This window comes from Monodelphis domestica, chromosome 1 (assembly GCF_027887165.1).
Source record: "Monodelphis domestica isolate mMonDom1 chromosome 1, mMonDom1.pri, whole genome shotgun sequence".
NCBI lineage: Eukaryota > Metazoa > Chordata > Mammalia > Didelphimorphia > Didelphidae > Monodelphis > Monodelphis domestica.
In genome coordinates this window covers 309,257,595-309,283,101 of record NC_077227.1, presented here as the reverse complement: position 1 = coordinate 309,283,101, position 25,507 = coordinate 309,257,595, and the positions used below count along the sequence as shown (strand labels likewise).

The 25,507-nt window shown below is 34.5% G+C and overlaps 1 protein-coding gene across 22 annotated transcripts in view; it reads right to left on the bottom strand.

Moving 5' to 3' along the window:
* CDKL3 (cyclin dependent kinase like 3) overlaps positions 1–25,507 on the bottom strand; it is an 82,702-nt gene that overhangs the window by 21,908 nt on the left and 35,287 nt on the right. For 14 of the 22 annotated variants that reach the window (XR_008915050.1, XM_056811130.1, XM_056811132.1 and 11 more), the window contains 7 exons: positions 23,349–23,437; positions 14,691–14,723; positions 12,877–13,030; positions 12,419–12,741; positions 8,855–8,954; positions 6,925–7,087; positions 6,001–6,098 (listed from right to left, as the gene is read on the bottom strand). Coding sequence is in view for 21 of the 22 variants with exons in the window: in XM_056811130.1 (XP_056667108.1) it covers positions 6,001–6,098; positions 6,925–7,087; positions 8,855–8,954; positions 12,419–12,741; positions 12,877–13,030; positions 14,691–14,723; positions 23,349–23,437 (960 nt within the window). In the remaining variant the exon portion in view is untranslated. Of the gene's footprint in view, positions 1–447; positions 2,209–2,241; positions 2,463–6,000; positions 6,099–6,924; positions 7,088–8,854; positions 8,955–12,418; positions 12,742–12,876; positions 13,031–14,690; positions 14,732–23,348; positions 23,438–25,507 lie in introns of those variants that run through there. The other 8 variants (XM_007473386.3, XM_016428233.2, XM_056811126.1 and 5 more) reach the window with 7 other exon arrangements.

Here is a 25,507-nt window from a genome sequence, read left to right as displayed (position 1 = left end):
TCAGTAAAAGGTTGTATCAGGCAATAACTTAGGCAAGTCTTAATTTCTTGGCAGTTACTCTAACCAGTCATCTTTAAAAATTGCCAGGGATCCTTATACTTAGGATTTGAAACTGCAACATAACATTTTTAAGTGCAAAAAAAATCCTCATACCTTTAATTATCATACACACATAATTGAAAAGTAAGTCACCACTACCAGTAAAGATACCTGATCCTATGGTTTCTGCACAGAGTAAAGATGTGGGCAGACTAGCAGGCTTCTACTATTGTATATTTTCCTTTGAATAATCTTAATTTTCCATGGACAGAATTCCTACCTGGCTGCTAATGCTAAGAATGTGCCTATTTGGAAGGATATCCCATTTACATGATTTCCATTATTATTAATCCTAACGAAAACTTTGTGTTGAAAAGAGATCATAAAACAGGACTAAATGAAACAATATTTTCCTCTGTGAATACAAAATTCTTTCATTTACAATTCCAAGAAAGCAAAGAAGTATATAACAATTCATTTTATAAGCATACACAATATTTATGAACTGCTTAATAAATAAATTTAAGACACTAATTACTATTTGTTACACATCAGTTTTATGTTGATCTATATCACAAAACATATAATTCAGTTTCAGCCATAGAAGGGTATACAATAAACAAGTGGATTTAAAACTAGGCTTTTGGAGTCACTGAAAGGGTAAGTTAGGCAAGTTTCTGGCCATTTATTAAACATATGGTATTCTTCCCCCTTAATTACATTCATCAGTATGTGACAAAACCGGGTCAGGAGAAGTAGGAACAAGTGCTTTCATTGCTTTCAGTGTCTCAAATGATCTGGTGCAATCAGCACTAATTCTTACTAGTACTCCCCACATTTAAATTTTTATATATGTGAGAATCATCCTGAACCTCAATTATCTGTCTAAAGAATCAGATATAGTTCTGAAAAAACATCAGAGAAGATCATTTTATTAATGCTTTAGGAAATTTGGTGGTGTGTTTCCTCTGGATTTTCATAATATTTTACATTAATTACTATGTGAAATAATAATAGGATTCTGTATGAAATCATATATAGTCAAAGGGAAGATCACTCAGTTTTGAATTGTACTGGGAAGTATTTAAGATGATGCTAGAATTTCATTAAGATTTTATACCATATTATTTCAAATATTTTATTCACCTTTACTACTGAACACCAGAATATAGTTTAATCCATGGAAACTGTAATGTGTGGTTGTTGTTTTGGGTTGGGTTTTTTTTTTTTTTTAGAACAATGGGTCAAATATTCACTAAGTGTATTACATGTATTTCAGTAAGCCTGATCATCCTAAAACAGAATTTGACTTCTAGGATTTTGTGATTATCAGAAGGCAGAAATCAAATCATCACTAATACAGTGTGTATTAGATAGTAGGATTTGTGTCCTACTGAGTAATCACAATAAGTAAAAAAAGCAGAAAAACAGGTGACATTATACTTCCATTTCAAAATATCACATCTGAAGGGACAAATAGAAAAAAGTGAAATTTTTGCTAACAAAACAGAAAGAGTTCATTGGTGTTATTCAGATGACTGGCTGTCTTTGCAGCTCACATTACATTTCAATGGTACACAAAATAAAAAAGGATTTTAGTATTAAGGTTGCCAAATTCTTCCCTTTTTAAGATTATTTGGATACAAAGGCACTACCCTGAGAAAAATCTGTTCATCTTCAAATTTTTTCCCCTCACAATGGGCATTTCCTTCCTAAAATTACAAACCAAGCTAGTAAGGACTATGGATAAGAATGGAAATTATCTGATGTCAAAACCCTGGATGTAGTATTGTTAAATTATTTATACACTACTAAATGATTAGTATGCTGATGGGGCCTGGAGACCCTAGAACTGTGTTCATTTGTGTTTTCCCACTTTTCTATCACTTAAAAATATACAGTATGTTTAAGTGCTCTTCTAATAGTTTCATGTGCAGAAACAAAAGCTGTGTTTCATGCTTGTCAGTTCTATTTTATTGCTCAGCAATATTTGATGCTTCCAGAAATAATGATCTTACCGTATCAGGAATTCAGGAATTTTTTCTTCCTCATTACTAAAGGCCTGAACCAAAGCTAAGTATGACCACCAATGACCACAAAGTTGAGTAGATGATCAAATCAAATCCTGTAACTTAATGTAAGCTGCAGTTTTTTTTTATTAAGATGCACCTGTTAAGCAGTTTTTATAAATTAATGTTTAAATTAGGAAAATATGAATAATTTATTGATCAGTAAATTTTCAAACAAATCTAGGTGAATATACACATAACGATACAGGGTCTCTAGTCAGCATTGTATATGCAATGTTTATAGAAAAGGATTATTTTTAACCATACTGGAAATCCCTGAGATTTCAGCTGCTGCATTTTCTACTCTATATCTGGCAGGTTCTTCTTCCTTTTAGTTTGTGCAATTCCTGTATTCTAAAAAGTAAATATAAACAGGCCCTTAATTGAGAGAATATTGATTCTTTGGCCAATTGAAGACAGTCAAAGAGAAATTTTAAAAAATATTTTGTACTCATGGGCTATTGCACAGACATTTTATGCTTCTTGAGGACAGGGATTATATCTTTTTTATCTTTATCTCCCCATCGCCTAGCCCAGTGTTGTGTGCATAGCAGGTGCTTAATGTGTGTTGAATTAAAGTAAACAAGATAAAGTGATGAGCAAAATATCTTTAACATTAAAACACAATTTAAAGCAGTCATTATTATGGGTTCTAGACTTCCTCTCACCTGTCAGTCCATAGTTAGGTGCCTAAGGAATCAATGAAGGTTTTCAGGTCCTAGGGCCCATGGGGCTTCAATACACATTTAAAAGCCTGAGAAAGTTAATGCACCTTCATATAGGCTCATATCTTCAAGACCAAATATAACGTGCATTTTATAGATGGGGAAGGTGATTAGATGATTCAAGAAAATACAACATTAGAGTCAGAATTAGAACAAATAAATAGTCATTCTTCCTTGGGGAAGGTGAGGAGAGAACAGAGAAAATCCAAAAAGCATGTGATATTCCCTCTTCACTCTGAAATGACAAACTACAGATCTAAAAGTTTCCAAATTTCTTATGTTTTCTTAATTTTAACATTAATTTATTAAAAGCATTAAAAAGGAAATAGCCTTGCATTAGTTTGTTACTAGTACAAATGCAGTCAGTTGCTTGGAACTGCCTTTCAAAGTGCAGTGCAAATAAACTACAACTTACATCAGTGACCTCTGACTCTTTACAGTAAAATTACAACTTAAGGTCACTTTTTAATGTCAGGGTTTTCAAATCAGTGAAGGGAAAAGAATTCTCCTTCCTTCCTTCTCCTGTTTATACTATATAGACACTTTTGAAGACTTTTAAGCATCTCTTCTTCTGAAAAGTATAGAAATTGAGTTCTGTGGAACATTATTGGACCAAGGTATTATAAATATATTCATCTCACCACTCATTTGTTGCACCTTAGTTTCATACAACCCCACTGTCCTTTAACTTATCTACCTTTCCAAAAATGTGCAAATGGAGTTTATCACAAAAAATACCATATAACAAAAGACATCCATTTCATTTAAAACCAATTTGAATTTTTTTGGTAAAAGCTAAAAAGATTTCCACTGACAAAATCTCTTGTTCCAAATGTAAGCAGGGGACTGAACAGGGGAAATTCTGATCAACTGAATCCCTTCAGAAAAGGTGGACCTGCTTTCTGTCTCTTGCTGAAGGATGTGCACTTTGCTGAGATAAACAGACATTCCCGATTGGTCCCTATGGACAGGGTGGGAGTGAGGGTGCATCAAATATAATTGAAATCTATGAGTCAGGAGAGGCTGCTGGCTCTGTGTTCTCTGAGAAGAGCAAAGGAAAATAACTCTGCTCTCCTCTTTGGGGCTCATCTTTTTTGGACCTTTTTGAACACTTTTTCTCCCTTGGACTCCCAATAAGGCTAGCTAGGGAGGGGAATTCTTTTTCTTGCTTGTTCAATGAGGGGGAAGGAAGGGGCAATGGAGAGATTTAGAGCTGAAAATGAAACTGAATTTTTTAAAAAGCATATGACAATGGTGATCAGCTTATGCTTGCTATGGTGGCCTGAGACTGGACCTGGGGTCCCTTGATGTTTTCTGCCTATTTCCTTCCCTGAGCACAGGCCAGCAAACAGCAATCCTGAAAAACAGATTCTTCTAGTCTTAATGGTAACCTCATGGGTTGAGAACTCCAGACTTCCAGATTCAGGCATCAACTGACTAGAGAGCGAATAGTTTCTCAAAAGAATAGAAAGTCACCACTTAGATCATCTTGTGGTTGAGGGGCTAAAAAAGTTAGTGGTCTGGCTGGCCAGGAAATATGGACCTTCTGAACTGTTCTAACAGTGAAGATCTGATATAAATATGAAATACATGTCCAATGGTTCAACAAAGGGCCTTCATCTTTTGGGGGGAGAGCAATTTGATATTTGAGATGCTTTGTATTTTCTGTATTGGTTCCTGCATGCCTATGAATTTTTTGTATCTTAAATATATATATATATATATATATATATATATATATATATATATATAGTACATTGACTACTCTTCCTAAAAAGGGAAATGTAGCCACATTTTTGGGAAACTTTAGACACGAGCCATTCCTAAGTATGTTTTAGAGTTTTATTCTGGGGTGGGGGGCAGATCTAGAGTGAAAGAGAATCCTTAGACCACCTTTGAGGTCAGGCCCTCATAGTATGAATTTGGGTCTAGATGAGCCTAGAATTACTTCCCCTAGTGAGGCCTCCTGAGCATGAGGGCATACTTTGCAAACTTGTCCAGGACATGGAAGATGTTCCATGTTCCATGGAAGATGCAATGTTCCTTGGGAGAAATTTATGGGTGTCTTATGCATTTGCAAAATATAACTAGAGAAATTTTCATCAAAACCTTCATCTGGATTGCTCTAGTTATTAGAAGGATCCATTGCAGACATTAGTTGTCCTCTGTGCAAGGAACCCACGTGAATAATTTTTTACCCAATAAAGTTTGTTTCTTCCCTTAGGATAGGGGAGTGACTTACATTTAACCCCAAGCTTCTAATCCCTATTGGAAGAATTGCACTTGTTCTAGGAACTGATTTGAAACTAGATTTTTCCCCTAAGGGAAGAAGCTTATTGTTTTTATTTTTCCTTTTTCTTTTTCTGCTTTTGCTATTAATTGTTCATTTTAATGTTGTTCATCTTCAATTGTTCTGGGTTGTAACAGGCCCATCAGGAAGTAAGATAGGTAGTAACCTATGAGAACTTTTAAAAATGTGGTTTGTTCATACATATATATTTGGAAATGAGTAAAATCTCCAGGATGCCAACAATGTTAGGTCTGGACTCTCATAAAAGACTTAACTGGGAACTAAGAATTGTGCTGAATAGATTTTGCTGAGAATTTTTGCATGGCACTTGGGAGGCATTTAACAATCATGCCATGAGAAATCGTATAAAACTCTTTAGTACAGGGCACTGAAATGATAATGCTTGAGGCTTTCTAGAGTTATTCAGAATGGGGAATGTAGGAACACAGGGAAAGCACCCTCTTTTTATTTGTTAGGACAGCAAATAAACTAGGGGAAGAGTGTAGAAAAGGGTTGAATTGAATCTCTCTAGTCCACCTAATGAGACTCTGGTAGAGCTGGACTGACCAGAATTTTTCTCCACTGACATAGCCCAGGATTATCTCCACATCACAATAGGGCATTAAAGTAAGGTTTTAGTGGAGGAATTATTTATTAATCCAAGATAATGATGATAAGTTTCCAGCTTTAAAAGAATTTGGTATTTGGCATTTTTATTCAACTTTCTAGCTGGGCTGACTGAATTTATACATTGAGTCAAGACAGAAAATACTCAAATGTTATTTGAGTATTCTAGCTAAACTGACCAAATGTATACATTGATTTAAGATGTTCAATAAGAATGTCTTACTAATAACTAAGTACATAATAGTTTTACCTCTGGTTTTTCCTGATTTTGATCCACATTAAGTAAAGTTGGTATTTTAGATGTATCAGTTTTCTTTTGTTCTCTCTTCAGCACCTTTATCTGTTTAACTTTTATAAAGAGACAGAATCATTACTATTTATAAGTCCTAGTCTGAATTTCTTTTCCTTCTTACAGGTTTCACTAGTCAATTCTAATGCATGTAAATGTCTTTACCTTTCAGTTCTTGGTTTACTACCAAAATATTAAAACCTAATTGTGAGTCCTGTGGCAAATATGCAAAATAAATTATTTTTCTAGAAAACCATACCAATATGCTGTCAAATATAAGATACAGAATATTCCTTTTTAAGCTCTGAGCCAAATTATTTCAGGAATGTGTTTTCTTGTGTACTGTCCAAGCATAACATTACTGCTGTTACAGTAACTTTTCACTAGATGTCACTGTTCTTTAACAAAGTAAAATAAATACGATTTCATTTAGAAAAACAATGCTTTTTTGTTAGAGACCTTAAGTCATTAATTCTCAGCATTTCTTGCAAATATGAAGTAAATATTGCATTTCCTCTACTGATAGAGGGAAATTCAGTCAGGCCATTTGTTCCAAATCATAAATAAAAATCTAGGTGAGAACCTATACTAATGTTATATATGCCTTGCCATATTTAGCAATAAAAATAAGATTTAATAAGAATTCCATCTTTTAAAGCTTTTCCTAACTCTGTTTTAAAATGTGATCAATGAGAGAATATTCTAACTCAAATTTAAATATGACAAAATCCTACCAATTAAAAATTCATAGAAGTTTGAATTTCTTGACAATTTGTAATTTTTTTTCAATAAGCAACACATTTAAAATCAAGGTTTTGCTTTTTTTTTAAAGTCTTATCAATAATGCCATTTGAATCTTTACAAACCCAAGACACAAATGTATACCTTCCATTACTTTCATTTCCTTTGATTGTATTGTGAAAGGCAGCTCTGGGAAATGGATCTCTTTCTTGTCATTCCTGGTAAGATTCAATTTCCTTTTGTTCCCATTTGCTGTTTGATCATTTTGAGATATTCGATCATGAAGTGTGCCCCTCTCTGTTTGATTCTAAACAATAACAACAACAAAAATATGTGTGTATGACTATTCATAGAATGACAGAAGAGATCCCCAGTTAAGTCTTCTGTCTCCATAAAAGACTGCATAAAAATCATTAAAATAACTGGTTCTTTATTCTTAAATCAGTCCAAAGAGGACTTTTATTACTTATCACATTTTTCTGTGTTAAGAAGATGTAATCAGGAAGAATTAAAGGAAAAAGGACAAAGGAAAAGTTAAAATGAAGACAAAATGTAGAGCAGTTTTAACTCCAATAAATATTTTTAAAACTAAGGTTTTAGTATGCTACACATCATGGAAAAAAGGATATATTTTAATGGGAAAGAAAAGGTAAAAAAATTATGTGTATGTTGATTCCAAAGTCAGAAACTTTTGTTTTTACAGAAGTTGTTTTCATTTCACCATTGTACAACTTCAATTTTGAATAGCCTGATTTTCCTATGTGTAATAATAAGTAGATGTGCATTTTGTTAATTTTTTCTATAAATTTTTTGTAAGTATTACACAAAATCCAGTTAGTAATAATTTTAGTGAGAGTAAACAAAAATAAACTGACCTGTGTAAAATTATCCTAAAATCCTAAGTTTAAAATCTTTTGGAGAAATTTTAGGAAAATAAAATCACCAATACCCCAAATCAAGTAAGGGGATTTTTTGGAGGTGTCATAAGGATGCCTGCAGAAACACACTGCATCAAAAGATCCAGAGTCAATTTTGGGATATAATGAACTGAACTGAAGGGGGTTGAACACATCATTTATTCTGAATTGAAATTCTTATGCCAAAGGGGAGTGCCCCCTAATTGGCTTTTTGTGAATGCATCTATTGATCGTTTTTGTTTTCTTTCTCTTTTCTTTCCTTCATATCCCCAAATTGTTGTAATTCCCTCTTTGTATTTTATTCACATCTAGTAAGAGAATCTTTAGAGGTATAAGCTGGTTATTTGAAGTGATTCATTGGGGAGACTAAGCATGTTAATCTCCCAAAGACCTCAATTGGGGAGATTTCAACATGCTTGTCTCCCAATAGAATCATAGGGGGGATTGATGGAAGAGAATTTCTCTCTCCATTATGTCACTCAGAGACCTGGAAGTCACTCTGAGTAATTCAGGTATAGATAGACCCTCACAGAAAGGAAGTTAAGAAACCAAGGAACCAACAAGACAGAAAACTGATTCCACAGGCAGTAGGCAATCCAGGCAAATTAAAAAAAACTATGGTTAGTTCCTGAGATATGATATGTGAGAACTAGTGGGAGGAGAAAACTACTTACAAGGGGACACCCAGCAGGAAGTAAGGCTCTTCTTGCTGGAGTGTGGAGGCTGGAGAACTATTGTTGTAGTTAGTCACAGGCCCATCGTGGTAGCCAACAGAGTAGTAATAAGCAAAGTAACTCTCTACCTCTCTCCTATTTTTCCCTCTCTTTACACTATTCCTATTACTTTGATTTGATAAAGTTATCAAGCTACTATCAGCCTCATAATTCTAATTATTTTACACCTGAAGAAGTTATATTCACCTCTAGAAAATAAAGCATTTACACACTTGATTCACAAAAAAAAAAAGAAGAATGAGGTTTACTGCTCTGTTAGAAATGTAAAGAATATCCTCAAGCTAAATATTAAGTAGCAAAGTCAGGAAAGAAATGTTGATTCTGTGGTGCACTTAAATCTCCAGAAGAAAATATAATTTAAAATCAAAAGTAGATTCAATAAATAAAAATGGAAATGAAGTATAAATGTTAAAAAAGACTTACTTGAACAAAGCCTGAATCCTCTTGCTTGTTGTTAGACACAGATTGTATGAGGGACTGTGAGGAAGTCCTTCTCTTCTTAGCTTTTTCAGATGTCTTATTACTGAGAAATGAATATGAAGAGTTGTAACTGGCATGTGTAAAGCCTTACCTCTCAATGCTAGCACCAATATCTGTCCTTGTTCATTCACACTAATTAGAGAATAAAGCCAAGGCAGAAGATCAACAGCTTCTGGTCACCACTAAACTGCTATAGTGCTAAGACATTGAAGTTGCCTATTTCTTCCTATCTAAAGGGTAGATCCCACTTACTACTCCTGTTGTGCTTAGGGCAGTTTGTGCTTAGGATAGCACCCATCCAATCCTGGCTTCTAATCCATGTAACTAAGTTTTTATGTGTCTGAAGTCTCTATCCCTCTGTTCCCAGGCTTTTAGCCTGTGTTCCTGATACTTCCCCTCACTCAGACTTAGCCTGTAAACTTGCATCTTCGCTACTTTTCCTTGCATATGTTCAACTCCTGGACACTTAGCTCTAACCTGTCCAATTATGTCTCTGCTACTTAACTTAATCCTTATTGCCTGTTGTCACCTTTGACTCTTACTCTCCTCTTGGACTCAAAGAACTTGTGTGCCTTTTCTTAGAATTAACTTAGATGTGACTAGTCTGATCCTCATCCACTGAACTTCTTGGGCTTCTTCAGGCTTACCTGATTCTATAGCTTCCTAAGAACCAAAACACAAATGGTAAACATAAAACTGACCCAAAATAAAATTCTTTTCTTACTTAAAGAATCGCAGGGAATCAACCAAAAAGCTAATCGAAATAATCAACAACTTTAGCAAAGTTGCAGGATACAAAATAAACCCACATAAGTCATCAGCATTTCTATATATCTCCAACCCAGTTCAGCAGCAAGAATTAGAAAGAGAAATTCCATTTAAAGTCACCCGAGACAATATAAAATACTTAGGAATCTATCTGCCAAGACAAACACAGGAACTATATGAACACAACTACAAAACACTCTCCACACAATTAAAACTAGATCTAAACAATTGGAAAAACATTGATTGCTCATGGGTGGGATGAGCTAACATAATAAAAATGACCATCCTACCCAAACTTATCTATCTATTTAATGCCATACCCATTGAACTACCAAAAAACTATTTTACTGAATTAGAGAAAACCATAACAAAGTTCATTTGGAAGAATAAAGGATCAAGGATATGCAGGGAAATAATGAAAAAAAATACAAAGGAAGGTGGCCTTGCAGTCCCAGATCTCAAACTATATTAAAAAGCAGTGGTCATCAAAACAATTTGGTACTGGCTAAGAGACAGAAAGGAGGATCAGTGGAATAGACTTGGGGTAAATGACCTCAGCAAGACAGTCTATGACAAACCCAAAGACCCCAGCTTTTGGGACAAAAATCCAGTATTTGATAAAAACTGCTGGGAAAATTGGAAGACAGTGTGGGAGAAATTAGGTTTGGATCAACACCTCACACCCTACACCAAGATAAACTCAGAATGGACGAATGACTTGAATATAAAGAAGGAAACTATAAGTAAATTAGGTGAACACAGAATAGTATACATGTCAGAACTTTGGGAAGGGAAAGATTTCAAAACCAAGCAAGACTTAGTCACAAAATGTAAAATAAATAATTTTGACTACATCAAATTAAAAAGGGTTTGTACAAACAAAACCAATGTAACTAAAATTAGAAGGAAAGCAACAAATTGGGAAACAATCTTCATAACAAAAACCTCTGACAAAGGTCTAATTACTCAAATCTATAAAGAGCTAAACCAGTTGTACAAAAAATCAAGCCATTCTCCAATTGAAAAATGGGCAAGGGACATGAATAGGCAATTTTCAGTTAAAGAAATCAAGACTATTAATAAGCACATGAAAAAGTGTTCTAGATCTCTTATAATCAGAGAGATGCAAATCAAAACAACTTTGAGGTATCACCTCACACCTAGCAGATTGTTCAACATGACAGCAAAGGAAAGTAATGAATGCTGGAGAGCATGTGGCAAATAGGGACATTAATGCATTGCTGGTGGAGTTGTGAATTGATCCAACCATTCTGGAGGGCAATTTGGAACTATGCCCAAAGGGAGATAAAAGACCGTCTGCTCTTTGATCCAGCCAGAGCACTGCTGGGTTTGTACCCCAAAGAGATAATAAGGAAAAAGACTTGTGCAAGAATATTCATAGCTGCGCTCTTTGTGGTAGCCAAAAATTGGAAAATGAGGGGATGTCCTTCAATTGGAGAATGGCTGAACAAATTGTGGTATATGTTGGTGATGGAATACTATTGTGCTAAAAGGAATAATAAAGTGGAGGAATTCCATGGAGACTGGAACAACCTCCAGGAAGTGATGCAGAGTGAGAGGAGCAGAACCAGGAGAACATTGTACACAGAGACTGACACACTGTGGTACAAGAGAACGTAATGGACTTCTCCATTAATGGCTTTACAATGTCCCTGAACATTCTGCAGGGATCTACGAGAAAAAAAAAAAACTATCCTCAAGCAGAGAACAAACTGAGGGAGTAAAAACACTGAGGAAAAGCAACTGCTTGACTACAGAGGTTGAGGGGACATGATCGAGGAGAGATGCTTAATGAGCGCCCTAATGCAAATACCAACAATAAGGAAATGGGTTCAGAGCAAGGACACATGTGATACCCAGACGAATCTCGCATTGGCTAGGGAGGGGGGGGAGGATTGGGGGGGAGGAAGAGAAAATGATCTGTTTCCAATGAACAATGTATGAAAATGACCAAATAAAATAATGTTTAAAAAAAATAAAATAAAATTCTTTTCTACTACACTATTTAACTATTCAAAAGTCTTTCCAGCTTTCCTTTGATCAGTGGGAACATATGTGATTACAGTTAAAGGATATTTTGTTTTACCAAAAGCTAACATTGCTTGAATTTTTGCATACCATCTTTAAAAATCAAAGCATTTCATATACACTCTTTGTTCTTTTCTCCACTAAAATTCTTCTTTAATGCATAAAGGCATCCCCAAGGTCTCAAAGATTATACCAAAAGAGCACAAATTCTAGCAAGTCCTACCAAACTAAAGGCTTCAAAAACTGGCCTGCTGATGGACTAACTGCCAGAAGCCCAACCTAGTTCTCTTCATTGGTTTGGTTACAAGGTGATGAGTTTTTCAGCTGAAAACTATCATTAGCTAAAGGCATACACACTCCAATATTTAAAGATTCTTGAAATATTGTATAAATACTCATTCTCTGTAATATGCCTGGTAAAGAAAAGTCTAGATCACTTTTTTAAAAACTTTAAAAAAAACACCTTACCTTCTGCCTTAGAATCAATACTATGCATTGGTTTCAAGACAGAAGAGTGGTAAGGACTAGGCAATGGGATTAAGTGACTTGCCCAGGGTCACACAGCTAGGAAGGATCTGAGGCCAGATTTGAACCTAGGCCTGGTTCTCAATCCATTGAGCTACCCAGCTGCCCCCCTATATCACTTTTAGCATTTAACAATACCCTATCATTTCCACAGTTACTACCCACCTTGTATTTGTGTGGGTGAAATGTGAGTTAGGATTTGCAGCAGTCAAATTACTGCTATTTGGATTGATGGGTGGCATGGTCATACACCCACTAGTGTGGGAATCTTCCTTCATATTAGAATCAATGTTGAAGTTTGCAGGGATAGGTGATTCGGTTGTTACAGGTTTATCTTGAGAAAAAGTGTGAAAATTTTCCGAAGTGTCACGTTGGCAATATCCTCCTTCATGGTCTATCTTTTTACTGTCAGAAATATCTCCTTTCCCTCCTTTTATTTTATAAGCTCTGACTTTAATATCTTTGGTCTTTTTGTCCTTGTCCACATCCTAAAATAGATATAACCAAATTCTGACTATAGAAAATAACTTAGTCACTAAAGTTCTAACAAGTATTTTATCAATATTATAGCTTCCCACATTCAAAGTGAAGTTTTTGAGGAAAACAAACATTCAGATGCTCACCTTTCCTATAATTGAATTATTTGGCAATGTATTTATGTAGGTTGTTTTCTTGTCTTCTTTAGTGGGTTCAATTTCTTTAGAATATTCTCTGGGCTTTATGAATGAATTGACTTTTGCTTCTTGTAGTAATTTAGCCTTCAGTTCTGGTATGAATCTGATAAAATGCAAAGCAATGACACAAAGTAATTTATGGACAAAAATACTTTTTCTTCATGTTCTATCTGCTCTCATTTACTTATTGGCTATGTTAACAAATAGATTTATATATGTTACATTCTGAATCAAGTCAATTTATTAATTGCCTACTTTGTTCTAGGTACTATGTTAAGCAATGGAGATACAAAGAAAGGCAAACAGTTTATATTTAATTCCTCTGTACTGTTTATTGAAAATGTAAGTTTTCAAAAAAAAATTCTGAAAGTAAGAACTCAATATGCTTAGATTGTTTTAAATCTTAAAATTAAACAAATGCCACTAATGGATAATGAAGCTTAGGAAAGTATAAAATGCTGGCTCCAAAGTATAAAAGTTATAGCATGCTGTCTTTCAGCATTGCACAGTAAATAATGAACTTTCCTGGCTCTATCTGCTACAAGGTCATGTAGCTTCTCAAATGGTACCAGAATAAGTTATTCATTCATAAGCAATTGTTTCCATTATTTTCTAAAGCACAGGTAGTAATCATGAGGTTGCTTTAAAAAAGAAAAAAAAAGATCAAGTATCTGAGAGCACTTTTGCACTCAATATTATAAGAAATTTTTTAAACTATAAAAATTATGATCCCTGTCCTGAAGAAGTTTACAATCTACCCAGACTACCTACTCTGAAATCTTAATATTTATTCTAATCAGCTCTACTCTTCCCAAGGACCATTGCAACATGAACGGTCCTGGATCTAACATGGTCTGAAAGCAATGACAGCCAACAATAAATATGTTCTCTTCCTTCTGTTCTTTTGATTTAGGGGAGTAAGAGAAGTAAACCCAGCAGAGTGAGTCCCCTACCTCATTCCAAAGAACCCTTTGGAACTCTTAAATATCTTTCTTGAACTTTTCAACCAACATTCTCTCCTCCTCACTCTAACAGAAATCTGGTTCTCTTCTGAGGATATTATATACTTCATAACCTTCTCCACTAGAAGCCCATATGCTTTCATTACTCAGGGGCAAGAAAAGGGATTTATGTAACTTTGCTTCTTATTGTTGCTACCTCTAAACTATTCCTCCACCACTATGACTCAATAACCATTCTTCTTCTAAAGTCCATGTCTGCTACAATTTCCCTATCCCTTTGTTTCATATAGCTAAACTTCAGGTCACTTTCCCACCTTTCTTCTGAATACTGTCCCCTAAGAAACTCTCAATAGCTTTGATACCTTGCTCCAAATTCGCAAGTCATCAATTTACTCATTTCCCATAAGTTACTGATGACAGGATTCCAATAGGACACTCATCATATCACACATTTCCAATACCCTCAGGATTCTACTACCTAAACAAATTTTCCACTCTACTTTTCCCATTCTGTCATTCACTATAAATTTATTTTTCAAACTTATCATGATCAGCCTTATCACTTGAGCCCCCTCGCAAGCGAAGTGAACAAAATTGGAACAATTTATACAGTAACAACAATACAGTAAAAACAAACTCTGAAAGTCTGAGGAATTCTGATCAGCATAATGACCAACCATGATTCTAGAAGACTCGTGATGAAACAGTTTGTCCATCTCCTGATAGAGTTATGATGGACTAAGAGTTTAGAAGGAGAGACTTAAAAAAAAGATGGCCAATATGGGAACTTGTTTTGCTTACCTATACATGTTGATAGTAGGGGACTTTTTATTTCTTGTTTCCTCAATTGAGAGGGGAAAGGCAGGAGGGAGAAAAGGCAGATATTCATTTGGTGGAAATTGTTTAATTAAAAAGATAATTTAAATTGCTTGACATTAAAATAGTATTGCACCATAAATTATGAAAAGGATGGATTCGGAGAAACTTGGGAAGACTTTATGAACTAATACAGAAAAAAAATTATAAGACCAGAAAAACAATTTATAAAAGGGTCAAAATAATGTGAAAAAAACAGCTTTGAAAGACTTCAAAATTTTGAACAATGCCAAACATGACACAAGTATGCAGGGAGATGGGCTAGAAGTGCAAAATAAAACACATTTTCATACTTTGCCAATGGATTGATTTGTTTGACTTAATTATGCTAATTTGTTGTGCAACATGTGTGGTTCTACCTAGGGGATAAGAAGAGTCAGTAGGTAGTGACATAAAAAGAAAGAAAAACACATTCATAAAACACTAAATTTACATAAAGAAAACAAGGATATTTAGGAGACACAAAAAATAAGGCAATTCTGTTATTAGTTTTTAAAAGGTACTATGAAGGGCTTGAACCCATGACCTTCTGTTATATCCAGTATTTTTTGAAAGTACATATTATAATCCTCTTTATAGATATAATCCTCTTTTTTATTCACTTCCATATGTCAAAATATTTTTATTTGATTGCATTCTTAACAAAAAAAGAAAACAACTTAAAAACAAAACAATAATGGAGAAGAGTCAAGTCATTAACAGGTACTAGAGTAGAGTGTCTCTGATTAGTTAAATAAATTCAGTATATTGAAAATATCTTTCTCTATTCCTCACAATTTAACTCACTCTACCTTTTCAGTCTTCTCATATTCCCTGTGTACTATTTCTCAAGCCAAACTGAACTATCCTCTGCCCCATAAACATTCTCTCTGCTTTTCTTGTCTCCTAGCCTTTGCTTGCTCTGGGCCTCTATCCATGAAAGAGCCTTCCACTCTCTCATTTTCACCTGGTGAATCCCTACCAATCTTTTAAAGGTCAACACAAATGTTCCCTCCTGTGAAAACTAGATATTAATCTTGTATTTTATATTCTATAATTGATTCTATTTTATAACTTTATTCCATGTTTCATATAGCAAACTAATCCTTTTTCTCTGTCTTTGAGTGTAGAAGTTCAGGGGTTCAAAAATTCTGTCTCCCTCTCTCAATGCAGATGCAAATGTTAAGCTTTCCCACAATCACTGTTAAAAGAAAAACTGAGTTAAGTTTAAAAGGTTTAATATTCTCATAAAACATCCTAATTCTAAGGGAATCAGAACCGACTAGAGATTACTTTGGTAACAAGGAAGCTTGTCTCTAATGACTCCAGCTCTTAAGATATTCCATGACATCTATGTGCTATCCTTAGCCTGATCCTTACCCACTAAACATGGCATTTATGATCTTAACTCATTCCCAGGCCCCTGTGAATCTGCTATTCTCAATCCACTATCAGTGACCTAAGAATATAGTTGGGCCCCATAAATTCACAAAATTCCTCCATGTAACCAATCATTATCCCTCATCCCCATGATGTTCCCAATCTCATAGGTATGATTTCCTCACCTATTCTGTTCCATTCTTTGTTCTATGCTTATAAAAATGAATCAGAGCAGTTAGGTGGCAAAATGGACAGAGTGCTAGGTCTGGAGTTGGGAGGACCTGGGTTAAAACTGGCTTCAGCTACTTCTTAGCTGTGTTACCCTAATTGCCTAGCCTTGGCCCTTCTGTCTTAGAGCTGTTACTAGGAGAGAAAATAAAGGTTTAAATTTTTTTTTAAGTTGCTCCTTCAGGTCTTTAGCAGGTATCATCCCTGTTAATAAAATGTTATCTTGTTCAGAGAAAAATGCCTTGGTTTTCCTTTTTCTTGAATTTCACTAGCTACAGTTTTGGAAGTAATGGTAGGATTTAAGGAAAAAGAACTTCCTCCACAGACCCTTAACAAAAACTCTTTCCCCTCTCTTGGGCTCAAGTGAAAATTTTTTTCTCCCACTAAGCAAGAGTTTTCAGATATGGAATCTAAGACTGTGAATAGGCTCTTTGCTTTAATACTAAACAATCAGATTTTCTCCACACAAGAGGATAATTTTTTTTCCAGATTACATGTTGAAAAAAAATTTTAATAATTGTTTTATAACATTCTGACATGTTCTCTTTCTCCCTCTATACAATATATATTTCCATGTTTGTCATGTTGTGAAAGAAGACACATTGCTTACACTAAAGAAAATTTCAAGGAAGCAATAAAGTGAAAACAGAATTTTCAATCTTCTCAGACTCCATCAGTTTCTTCAGTACCTTAACTATCCTAAGTACTTTAGGTACCTTTAGTACTTCAAGTATCATAGGAATCTTAAGTATCTTAGTTATTACCTTCTTGTGTAGTAATCAATTTAACCCCATTGTTTCCCTTGATTACCTACAGCATTTGTTTGTATCATAGATATCTTAAGTATCTTAGTTATCACTATTCAATGTAAGAATGTGATTAGTTTAATCCCATTGAGTACCTTGAGTTTTTTCTTTTCTATTTATCTTTTTATTCTTTTCTTAAGTATGGAATTTTATCATTGAATTTTCTTTTCAGCTCTGGTAGTTTCATTAGGAACGCCTAGAAGTCCCCCATTTCATTAAAAATGTATTACTTCTCCTGGCATCTTATATTCAGTTTGGCTGGGTAGCTGTTTCTTGTTTATAGTCCTAGCTCCTGTGCCTTAAGAAATATCATATTTCATGCCTTCTGGTACTTTACTGTAGAAGCTTCTAGGTCCAGTATAATCCTGACTATGCCTCCATGATATTTGAATTTTTTTTTCCTGGCTGTTTTACTGTATTTTATCCTTGGCCTGGAAGTTCTAGAAATCAACTATAATAATTCTGAGAATTTTAAAATTTGGGATCTTTTTCAAGAGGTGATTGGCAGATTCTTTCAATTTCTATTTTTTCCTCTTGTTCAGGAACATTGGGGCAGTTCTTCCTGATAATTTCTTGCATATGGCACTCAGGCCTTTTTTTTTTTTAATCATGGCTTTCATGCAATTAAATGATTCTTAGGTTTCCTAGATTCCTAGATCTATTTTCCAAATCAGTTGTTCTTCCAGGGTCATATTTCAGATTTTCTTCTATTTTTCATTCTTTTGAATTTGTCTTATTCTATCCTGCTGTTTTATGGAGTCATTAGCTTCCATTTATACAATTTTAATTTTTAGGGGGCCATTTTATTGCTTGAGGTTTTGTACTTCCTTTTTTAGGGAATTATTTTCTTGCTTAAGGTTTCTGTACTTCTTTGGTGAGCTATTTTCTTGCTTGAGGTTTTCTATTTTCTTTTTCAGTCTCTCATTTCCTCTCACAATTCTTCTTCTACCTCTCTCAATATTTTTGTGATCTTTTGGAACTCTTCCCGGAATTCATTCTGGGCCTGATCCCTTTTCATATTTGCCTTTGGGGCTTCATACATTTCTGTTTTGACATTGCTGTCCTCTTCTGAACTTTTCCAGGTTCTAGCTTTTTCTTTTATTCATTGGGGGGGGGGGGGCTTTTTCACTACCTTTCCAAAATGTTGGAACTCAGTTCCTCTCCTGGAGTAAAGGGAGCCTGTCCCTGGGGCTACATGTACTGGATTGATTTGTATTCCATTCTTCAGCTACTAGCTCCCCAAGTTGTTGCAAGTACTGGACTGCTCCTCCTGCTAAAGATTGCCTGAGTAGGGATAGAATTAGGGATGTAGATTCTAAATGATCACCCTAGTGCAAACATCAACAACATGGAAATAGGTTTTGATCAAGGACACATGTAAAACCCAGTGGAATTGCACATTGGCTACAGGAAGGGATGTGGGAAGGGGAGAGAAAGAATAGGATTTTTGTAACCAAGGAAAAATGTTCTAAATTGACTAATTAAATAAAAATTTCCAATAAATAAATAAATAAAAATTTAAAAAAAAAACGGTTGCCTGGGGTATGTTTTCATTGGCTACTCTTTGTGCCTCTTAAGAGTGGACTGGGTTCATCCTCTGCATGTGCCCAAAGCTGTTCCTCAGAATGATACTTCTGCTGCTTACCTCACTTACTTCTATAAGGCTGGTCCTTTCTACTGTCCCTCTATTTTTTTTTCTTTGGCTGAAATCCTACTTCACTTCTTTTGATGGTTCTGCTGCTCCAAAATCTGTTTTAAGGCATTGGGGGGGGGGGGGGCGATTATGTGTATGGTTGTTTGGAGATGAGTAATTTAGATTAACTCAGAGCATTTCTTACTCTGCCATCTGGGATGCTGGATGAGGAAGAAGCAAATTCCTTCTGTAAGAGAAAAATTTCTACAAAGAAAGTATTTTGCAGAATTTTGTTTGTTGTGTCTTATTTGTATTGTAAGAAGCTATTTACTGATTTGGACATAATTGGCTAGATAGACAGACAGACATTTCCTGCAGACAGCCATTAACAGACATGCATCCCTACTAAGGAAGATCTCCCCTAAGCTAAAGGGCTAGGAATTCAACTTGAGTGGGTACCACAAGTCTTCAGCTTTCCACCTGCTGGGGAATCTGAGGGTAGCATATGTCCCAACTAGAAAGTTAATACAAATGCTTCCATTAGTTCTTTCCAATAGTTTGCAGTAGTTGAAGTTCATAATTTTTCTAGTCAAAGAGTTACATAATGTTCTTGGTGATTCTCTAGTTTGGTAGGATCAAGATCTACCTGATCTTACCTGAATTATGTTGTTTTAGAGCTAACATTTGATTATAAATAAAATTTTAAAATATTAAAAAAAAAAAAAGAAAACCTGAATTAAAGCAAATGGAGTTCTGTGTGTGTGCCCATGTGTGCAGTGTGTGTGTGTGTGTGTGCCCATGTGTGTGTGTTAGCATGGTCTTTGGTGACATCTAGTGACCTAACTGAAAATTGCAAAACTCAACTGAGTTGGCTAGTGGCATTAAGTAACTTCTCAGTAAGTGCTCAAAATTTGGACCAGTAAAAGATTTCTTTAACTTCTTCATATAGAAGAGGTAAATTATCAAGGGAAATAATCTCTTTTTCCAGAAAGCAGATCATTGAAGCTTTGCATTAGAATCACTAAAGAAGCATCATAACTACTAATTATACAGGTAAATGTTCATTTTTGCTGCATACTTATATTATTAATAGTTAAAGGTCTTATAGAATGTAGAATTAACACCAAGTAGACATGTCCTGATGTACAAACTTGTTTTACTATAAGCAATTCATTTGATATGCACTGTTTTGAACTGACTTATTTATTATATTTGCATAGCCTATTCTAGGTCTTTTTTAACAACTGGAATAAAACTAGCAACTTTTAAGTGAATTCATTCGTGTAAGAGAGACCACCTACTTACAAAGATTATTGTTTACTATGTTATCATGTAAGGATTAGATACTTATCAGTTTTGACTCCTAAGGAGGAGGAGTTCTGAATAGATTTGAAAAATTGGAGTAAAAAAGGAAAGCAACAAGATCATAAATGTATACATAAAAATATGGTTTTAGGAGTTCTGCCTTCTGTAGGATTTAAAGATATTTAGTTTTTGCTTTTTCATTTGGTATACGAATTTCTTAAATATATCAGCATAACAATTTGTTAACTTACAACACAGGAAGTTAAATTGCCATAGAGTCAACAATTTAGGCAAGTACTTTTAGCTCTAGTTTCATTTGCTTTGGTAAGTATTAAATCTTAAACCAGAAGGACTCATTTTACAAGTCAAAGACCCCAAAGATTTTTTTAGATTTTTCAGCCTGTTATTGACAGGTACAGGATTTGCATAAAGATAGAAATAGCAGGGGGGTATTTAAGAACTTACATTATCTGAAGTTTCAAGTGAACTATGGCTCCTAATTTTATGCTCTTCTTATATTGTTAATAAAATTAAAACCACAAGGTTTGAGATGGAAGTACAATTTAAGAGGTTGTACTTTTTATGTACAGATTATATATTGAATGTTTTGCAAAAGATTTTAGCAGGAACATCTGAGAATTTACAAGTAGCAAATCTACAGAAGGAGAGCTTTAACACCTTAAGAACTGATCAGAGAATGAGACCTTCTTAGAATGTCAAAGAGAAAACGAAACCAGAAGCCAGGGGACTACATGGAGCATCTGGGATCCAAGATAAAATGTGTTAAATTAAATGTATATTTAGAGTGGGTTATTAGGATACAAGAAGACTTGATGTTACTGTTAATGATTATTATTGTATTACTTTGGCTTTTGTTACACTGTATCTATGATCACTGAGTTTTCTTACTTTGAGACATGCATATTTCCTTTCTAAATTTAGTACATGATTTTAGATATTCTTATTATGGCTTATGCTGTAATTAACCAACCTTGTTGTTCTTACATTAATTGACCAGTAAAAATTGTAACATATCTGCAACAAATTATAGCAGGGACACAACTACTTATTTCAGATAATCCCTGATGGAAATTCTCTTCTTGGTTCACTTGGCTGCAGGGAAGTAGCATATTATCCACCCTTGGTAAATGGGTACTTATTGCTCTCTCTTTTCTTATTCTTTTTAAACTTCACATTTGTTGCTTTTTTTAAACCTGTTCTACAATTTTATCAGAAAAACTGATGTTCACATGGTTCAATGGGGATATGATTGGGGATGTAGACTCTAAATGATCACCCTAGTGCAAATGTTAATAATATGGAAATAGATCTTGATCACATGTAAAACCTAGTGGAATTGTTCATTGGCTGTGGGAGGGGGTGGAAGAAGGGGGAGGGAAAGAACATGATTCATGTAACTATGGAAAAATATTCCAAATCAATTAATTAAATAAATAAACTTAAAAAACTGATGTTGGTATGATAATGTTAAAGAATTAGTTTATAGGTAAGTGATCCATGAAAGATATGATCAAAAATGGGAATTATGAAAACTAGATATTGATCTGGTATTTTATAATCTGTAACTCTCTTCTGTATTTCATATAGCAGCCTAATCCTTTTTCTCTATTTCTGAATGTAGAAGCTCAAGAATTGAAAGCTTCAGTCTCTCTCAAATTAGTTGCAAAGGTTTAAGCTTTCCCACAATCACTGTTAGTTAAAGAAAAACTCTAAGCTAAGTTTAAAAGCGTATTATCCTTAATGGAACACAAGCAGACCTTGTGCCAGTCTCATCCTTACTCACTAAAGGTGATCTTAACTTATTCCCAGGCTACTCCCAGTTCACTATTAATGGTGACATCAGGATGTAGCTGGGTCCCATAAATTCACAAAGCATTCCTTTAAGACAGAGAAAAGTGGCCTTATCAAGGCCCACATGTGTGTATGCATGCTCATTTTCCTCAACGTAACCAATCACAATCTCTCCCTGATGCCACCAGCTCCATAACCAATGGTATGATTTCTTCACTTATCCTACTCTGCTCTTTGTTTTATAGTTTATAAAAATAAGTTGTATGTTCTATTCTATGTCTTTTGGCTAATTGAGGCCATCATTAGACCCATTCTATTGGCAGGTAGTACCTGTTAATAAAATGTTTTCTTGCTTGGAGAAATCCACCTTGGTTTACCTTTTTGTTGAATTTTATTCTTCCCCCAGGAGTCCTACCCTCTACTGGTTATTACCTTTTTTTTTTAACTTTATAGCATTTAACCACGATATTTTATATTACAGTTATCTGTTTGTGGTGTTATATGATTACATCAGATAATATTTGTTGCTATCTGTATAATTAGCACTGTGTGCATTTAGTATAGTTCCTGGCATATAGTAGGTGTTTGTTCCCTCTCTTCCTCCTCCCCTCATTATCCTCCTTGAGACTACAAGCTTAAAAAGGACAAAGATCATGTTTCATCTAAATTTTGAGCCCCCCCCCCAATGCTAGTACCTAGCAGTGCTTAGCATAAAGTGTGCTATATATCTGTGAATGAATAAACAAATGAATATAGTAGTGAGAAATAATATGAACATATACAAAACATTTATATAATAAATTAGTCATAGAATCTAAGATTTAAAGTCCATTGACCCCCTCATTTTAGGGATGAAGGGGACAGGGAATAAGTATTTATTAAGCACCTATTATGTACCAGGCACTGTGCTAAGTGCTCTACAAATAATGTCTCATTTGACCTTCATAACAACCCTCATTCTCCAGTTGAGGAAACTCAGGCAAACAGAGGGGATGTGCCCAGAGTCACCCAGCTGGTAAGTGTCTGAGGAGGGATTTGAACTCGGGTCTTCTTGGCTCCAGGCACAGTGAATAGGCCTGAAGTTGGGAGAACCTGGGTTCAAATCTGTCCTCAGACACTTCCTAACTATGTGACCTCAGGCAAGTCTCTTAACTCTATTTACCTAGCCCTTGCCCTTCTGTCAATAGTTGTTACTAAGACAGAAAGTAAGATTTAAAAAAAAAGGAAAGAAAAGAAATTCCTATTTCTAATGGGAATAAAGACAAAAATATCAGCCAACTCCAGTTTATACTCTCTAAAGGTGATATATATGAATTTACTTTATTCATTTTCTTTTCTAGCACATATATATTTTCTACATAGAAGAGCCAAAGAAATCTGTCTACTCTTACAGCCTAAAAGCTTTAATTTAAATATTTAAAAAATCTTCAAATTGCTTACTTTTCAATGAACCCATCTCTAGTAAAGTAGTCATGATTCAGAAGATCTGTAGATGACACCCTCTCCGCAGGATCAATTTGTAAACAAGCCTGGAAAATAATAAGTTAAGAATACTTTACAAAATTTTTTATAGACCATAGTAGACATTAGCTCTTTTTTTTAAGCTGAGTAAAAAGGGGTTGCCTAGCTCTAAGTCCTTAAAAATATAAGATTAGGACTCAGCAGTTTATGTTTCTGAATCCTCTTCTTCTTCTTCTTACCTTTGCCAATTTCCCTAGTTTAAATTAAAGTAAACCTGTTATCACAGGTTACAGTAGGTGAAACACATAACTAACATAGTAACACAAAACACTAATGACACTGTGTTATGGTAACTCAGAAAAAAATAGGGAGAGGAGCAGGTAGATGGTTCAATGAACAGAGAACCAGGTCTAGAGACAGAAGATCCTGGGTTCAAATCTTACCTCAGACATATCCTAGTTATGTGACCCTAGGAAAGGCACTTAACCCCAACCACTATTCTGCCTTGGAACTGATACTTAGTATTGATTCTAAGACAGAAGGTAAGGGTTTTAAAAAATAGGGAGTGTTTCAGTAAACAATTCCTGGGGTCTGAATTATTGGCTTTGGATAAAATGATCAAGACAAAAAAAAATATATATATAGGAAATTTCCAGTCTTGAGCTATAGTGGAAAGAATATTTGATTCTAGTTAGAAAACCTGGACATAAGTACTAACTCCATCATTGATTAGCTGTTTTGTTGTAGTCAAGATACTTTCAAGTCTATGATGCTCAGTTTCTTCCTATGGAAAATGGACCTTAAATCTCTGTTCTATTCTTACAAAATTTGTTGTAAGCTACTCTGATGAGATAATATATGTGAAAGCTACTTGATAACTACAAAATACCTTACCGCTGTAAAAGATTATCATTGAACCATAGGATTTAGAAGGGAAATGGGCCTTAGTGATCATCTTTTTATGATCTTAGTTGATCATCTTAGTGATCAACCTTTTATTTTATAGAGGGAACTGAAGCCCAGAGAAAGGAAATTTGTCCAAGATTATATAGGAAGTAAATAGTAAAGTCAGAGTTCGAACCTAGTTCTAAATCCAGGGCTTCTTCCACTAGACCAGCTGTTTATCATGTGAATATTATTATAATTTCTTACACGAGTAGGGCTGATACTGACTTCTATCTTACAGTTGAGAAAACTACAACAGAGAGATTTAGTAACATGGCAAAACAAGTCTAGAAGCAGAACCCAAGTCTTTTTACTATTAGCCAACAAAATACCATGTAATTCCATTTTAGAAAGGCTTCAGTGTCTTCCATATAACCTTTAGCCAGACAATTCTACTCCTTTCTCTATTCTTAGGGAAAATAACACTGATCAAAGAAACAGCACAAAAGATAAAGAAGAAACAAGGTGTTTGGATAACATATAAATGAGATCACAGATTTTTAAATAATAAAAGATCAATTACATGCCTATTGAAACCATTTTATAAGCCAAAATAACAACAAAGGGGCCAAATTTTAATAAATGTCCCAAAATAATTTACATTTCAAAGTTCCCTTAAAAAAATTACAGATCACACAATAGTTTACTTCAAAAGGCCTAAACTTGAATTTAGCTATAAAATGAAGTGAATTAAAAAACTATTAGCTAGTGCATGATGTGAATATCCTCATAGCCTTAAAATTGTCCCTAGCTAAAATTTTGTGGGTGGTTTTAGAGCAAGATGGAGACCCATTGGTAAAGTTTTACAAGGAAAAATATAAAATGCTTGCCTAACCAAAATTCTTCTATAGTCAGATAAATCAGACTATCTGAATCATATATTTCAGTGAATTAAGAAAATAGAAAAATGCATTTTGGTAATTATGACTTTATAATCACAGCATTTTCCAGCAGCCAATCAAATCATTTCTGGAAAAGCCACCTTCTATTACATTTATTTACTTCTAAATTAGACTTTTATATTTCAATTTTTTTTAGTTGCTACAAATCCAGCAATATCATATAAGTTCAAAACAACCACTTTTAAAAGGCCTATTTAAATTCATTTCAAGTTAAAAACTTGATATTGATGTATCCTCAGATGCCAACACCACAAAAAATACACTAGGATATTATAGTGCAGATAACATAGG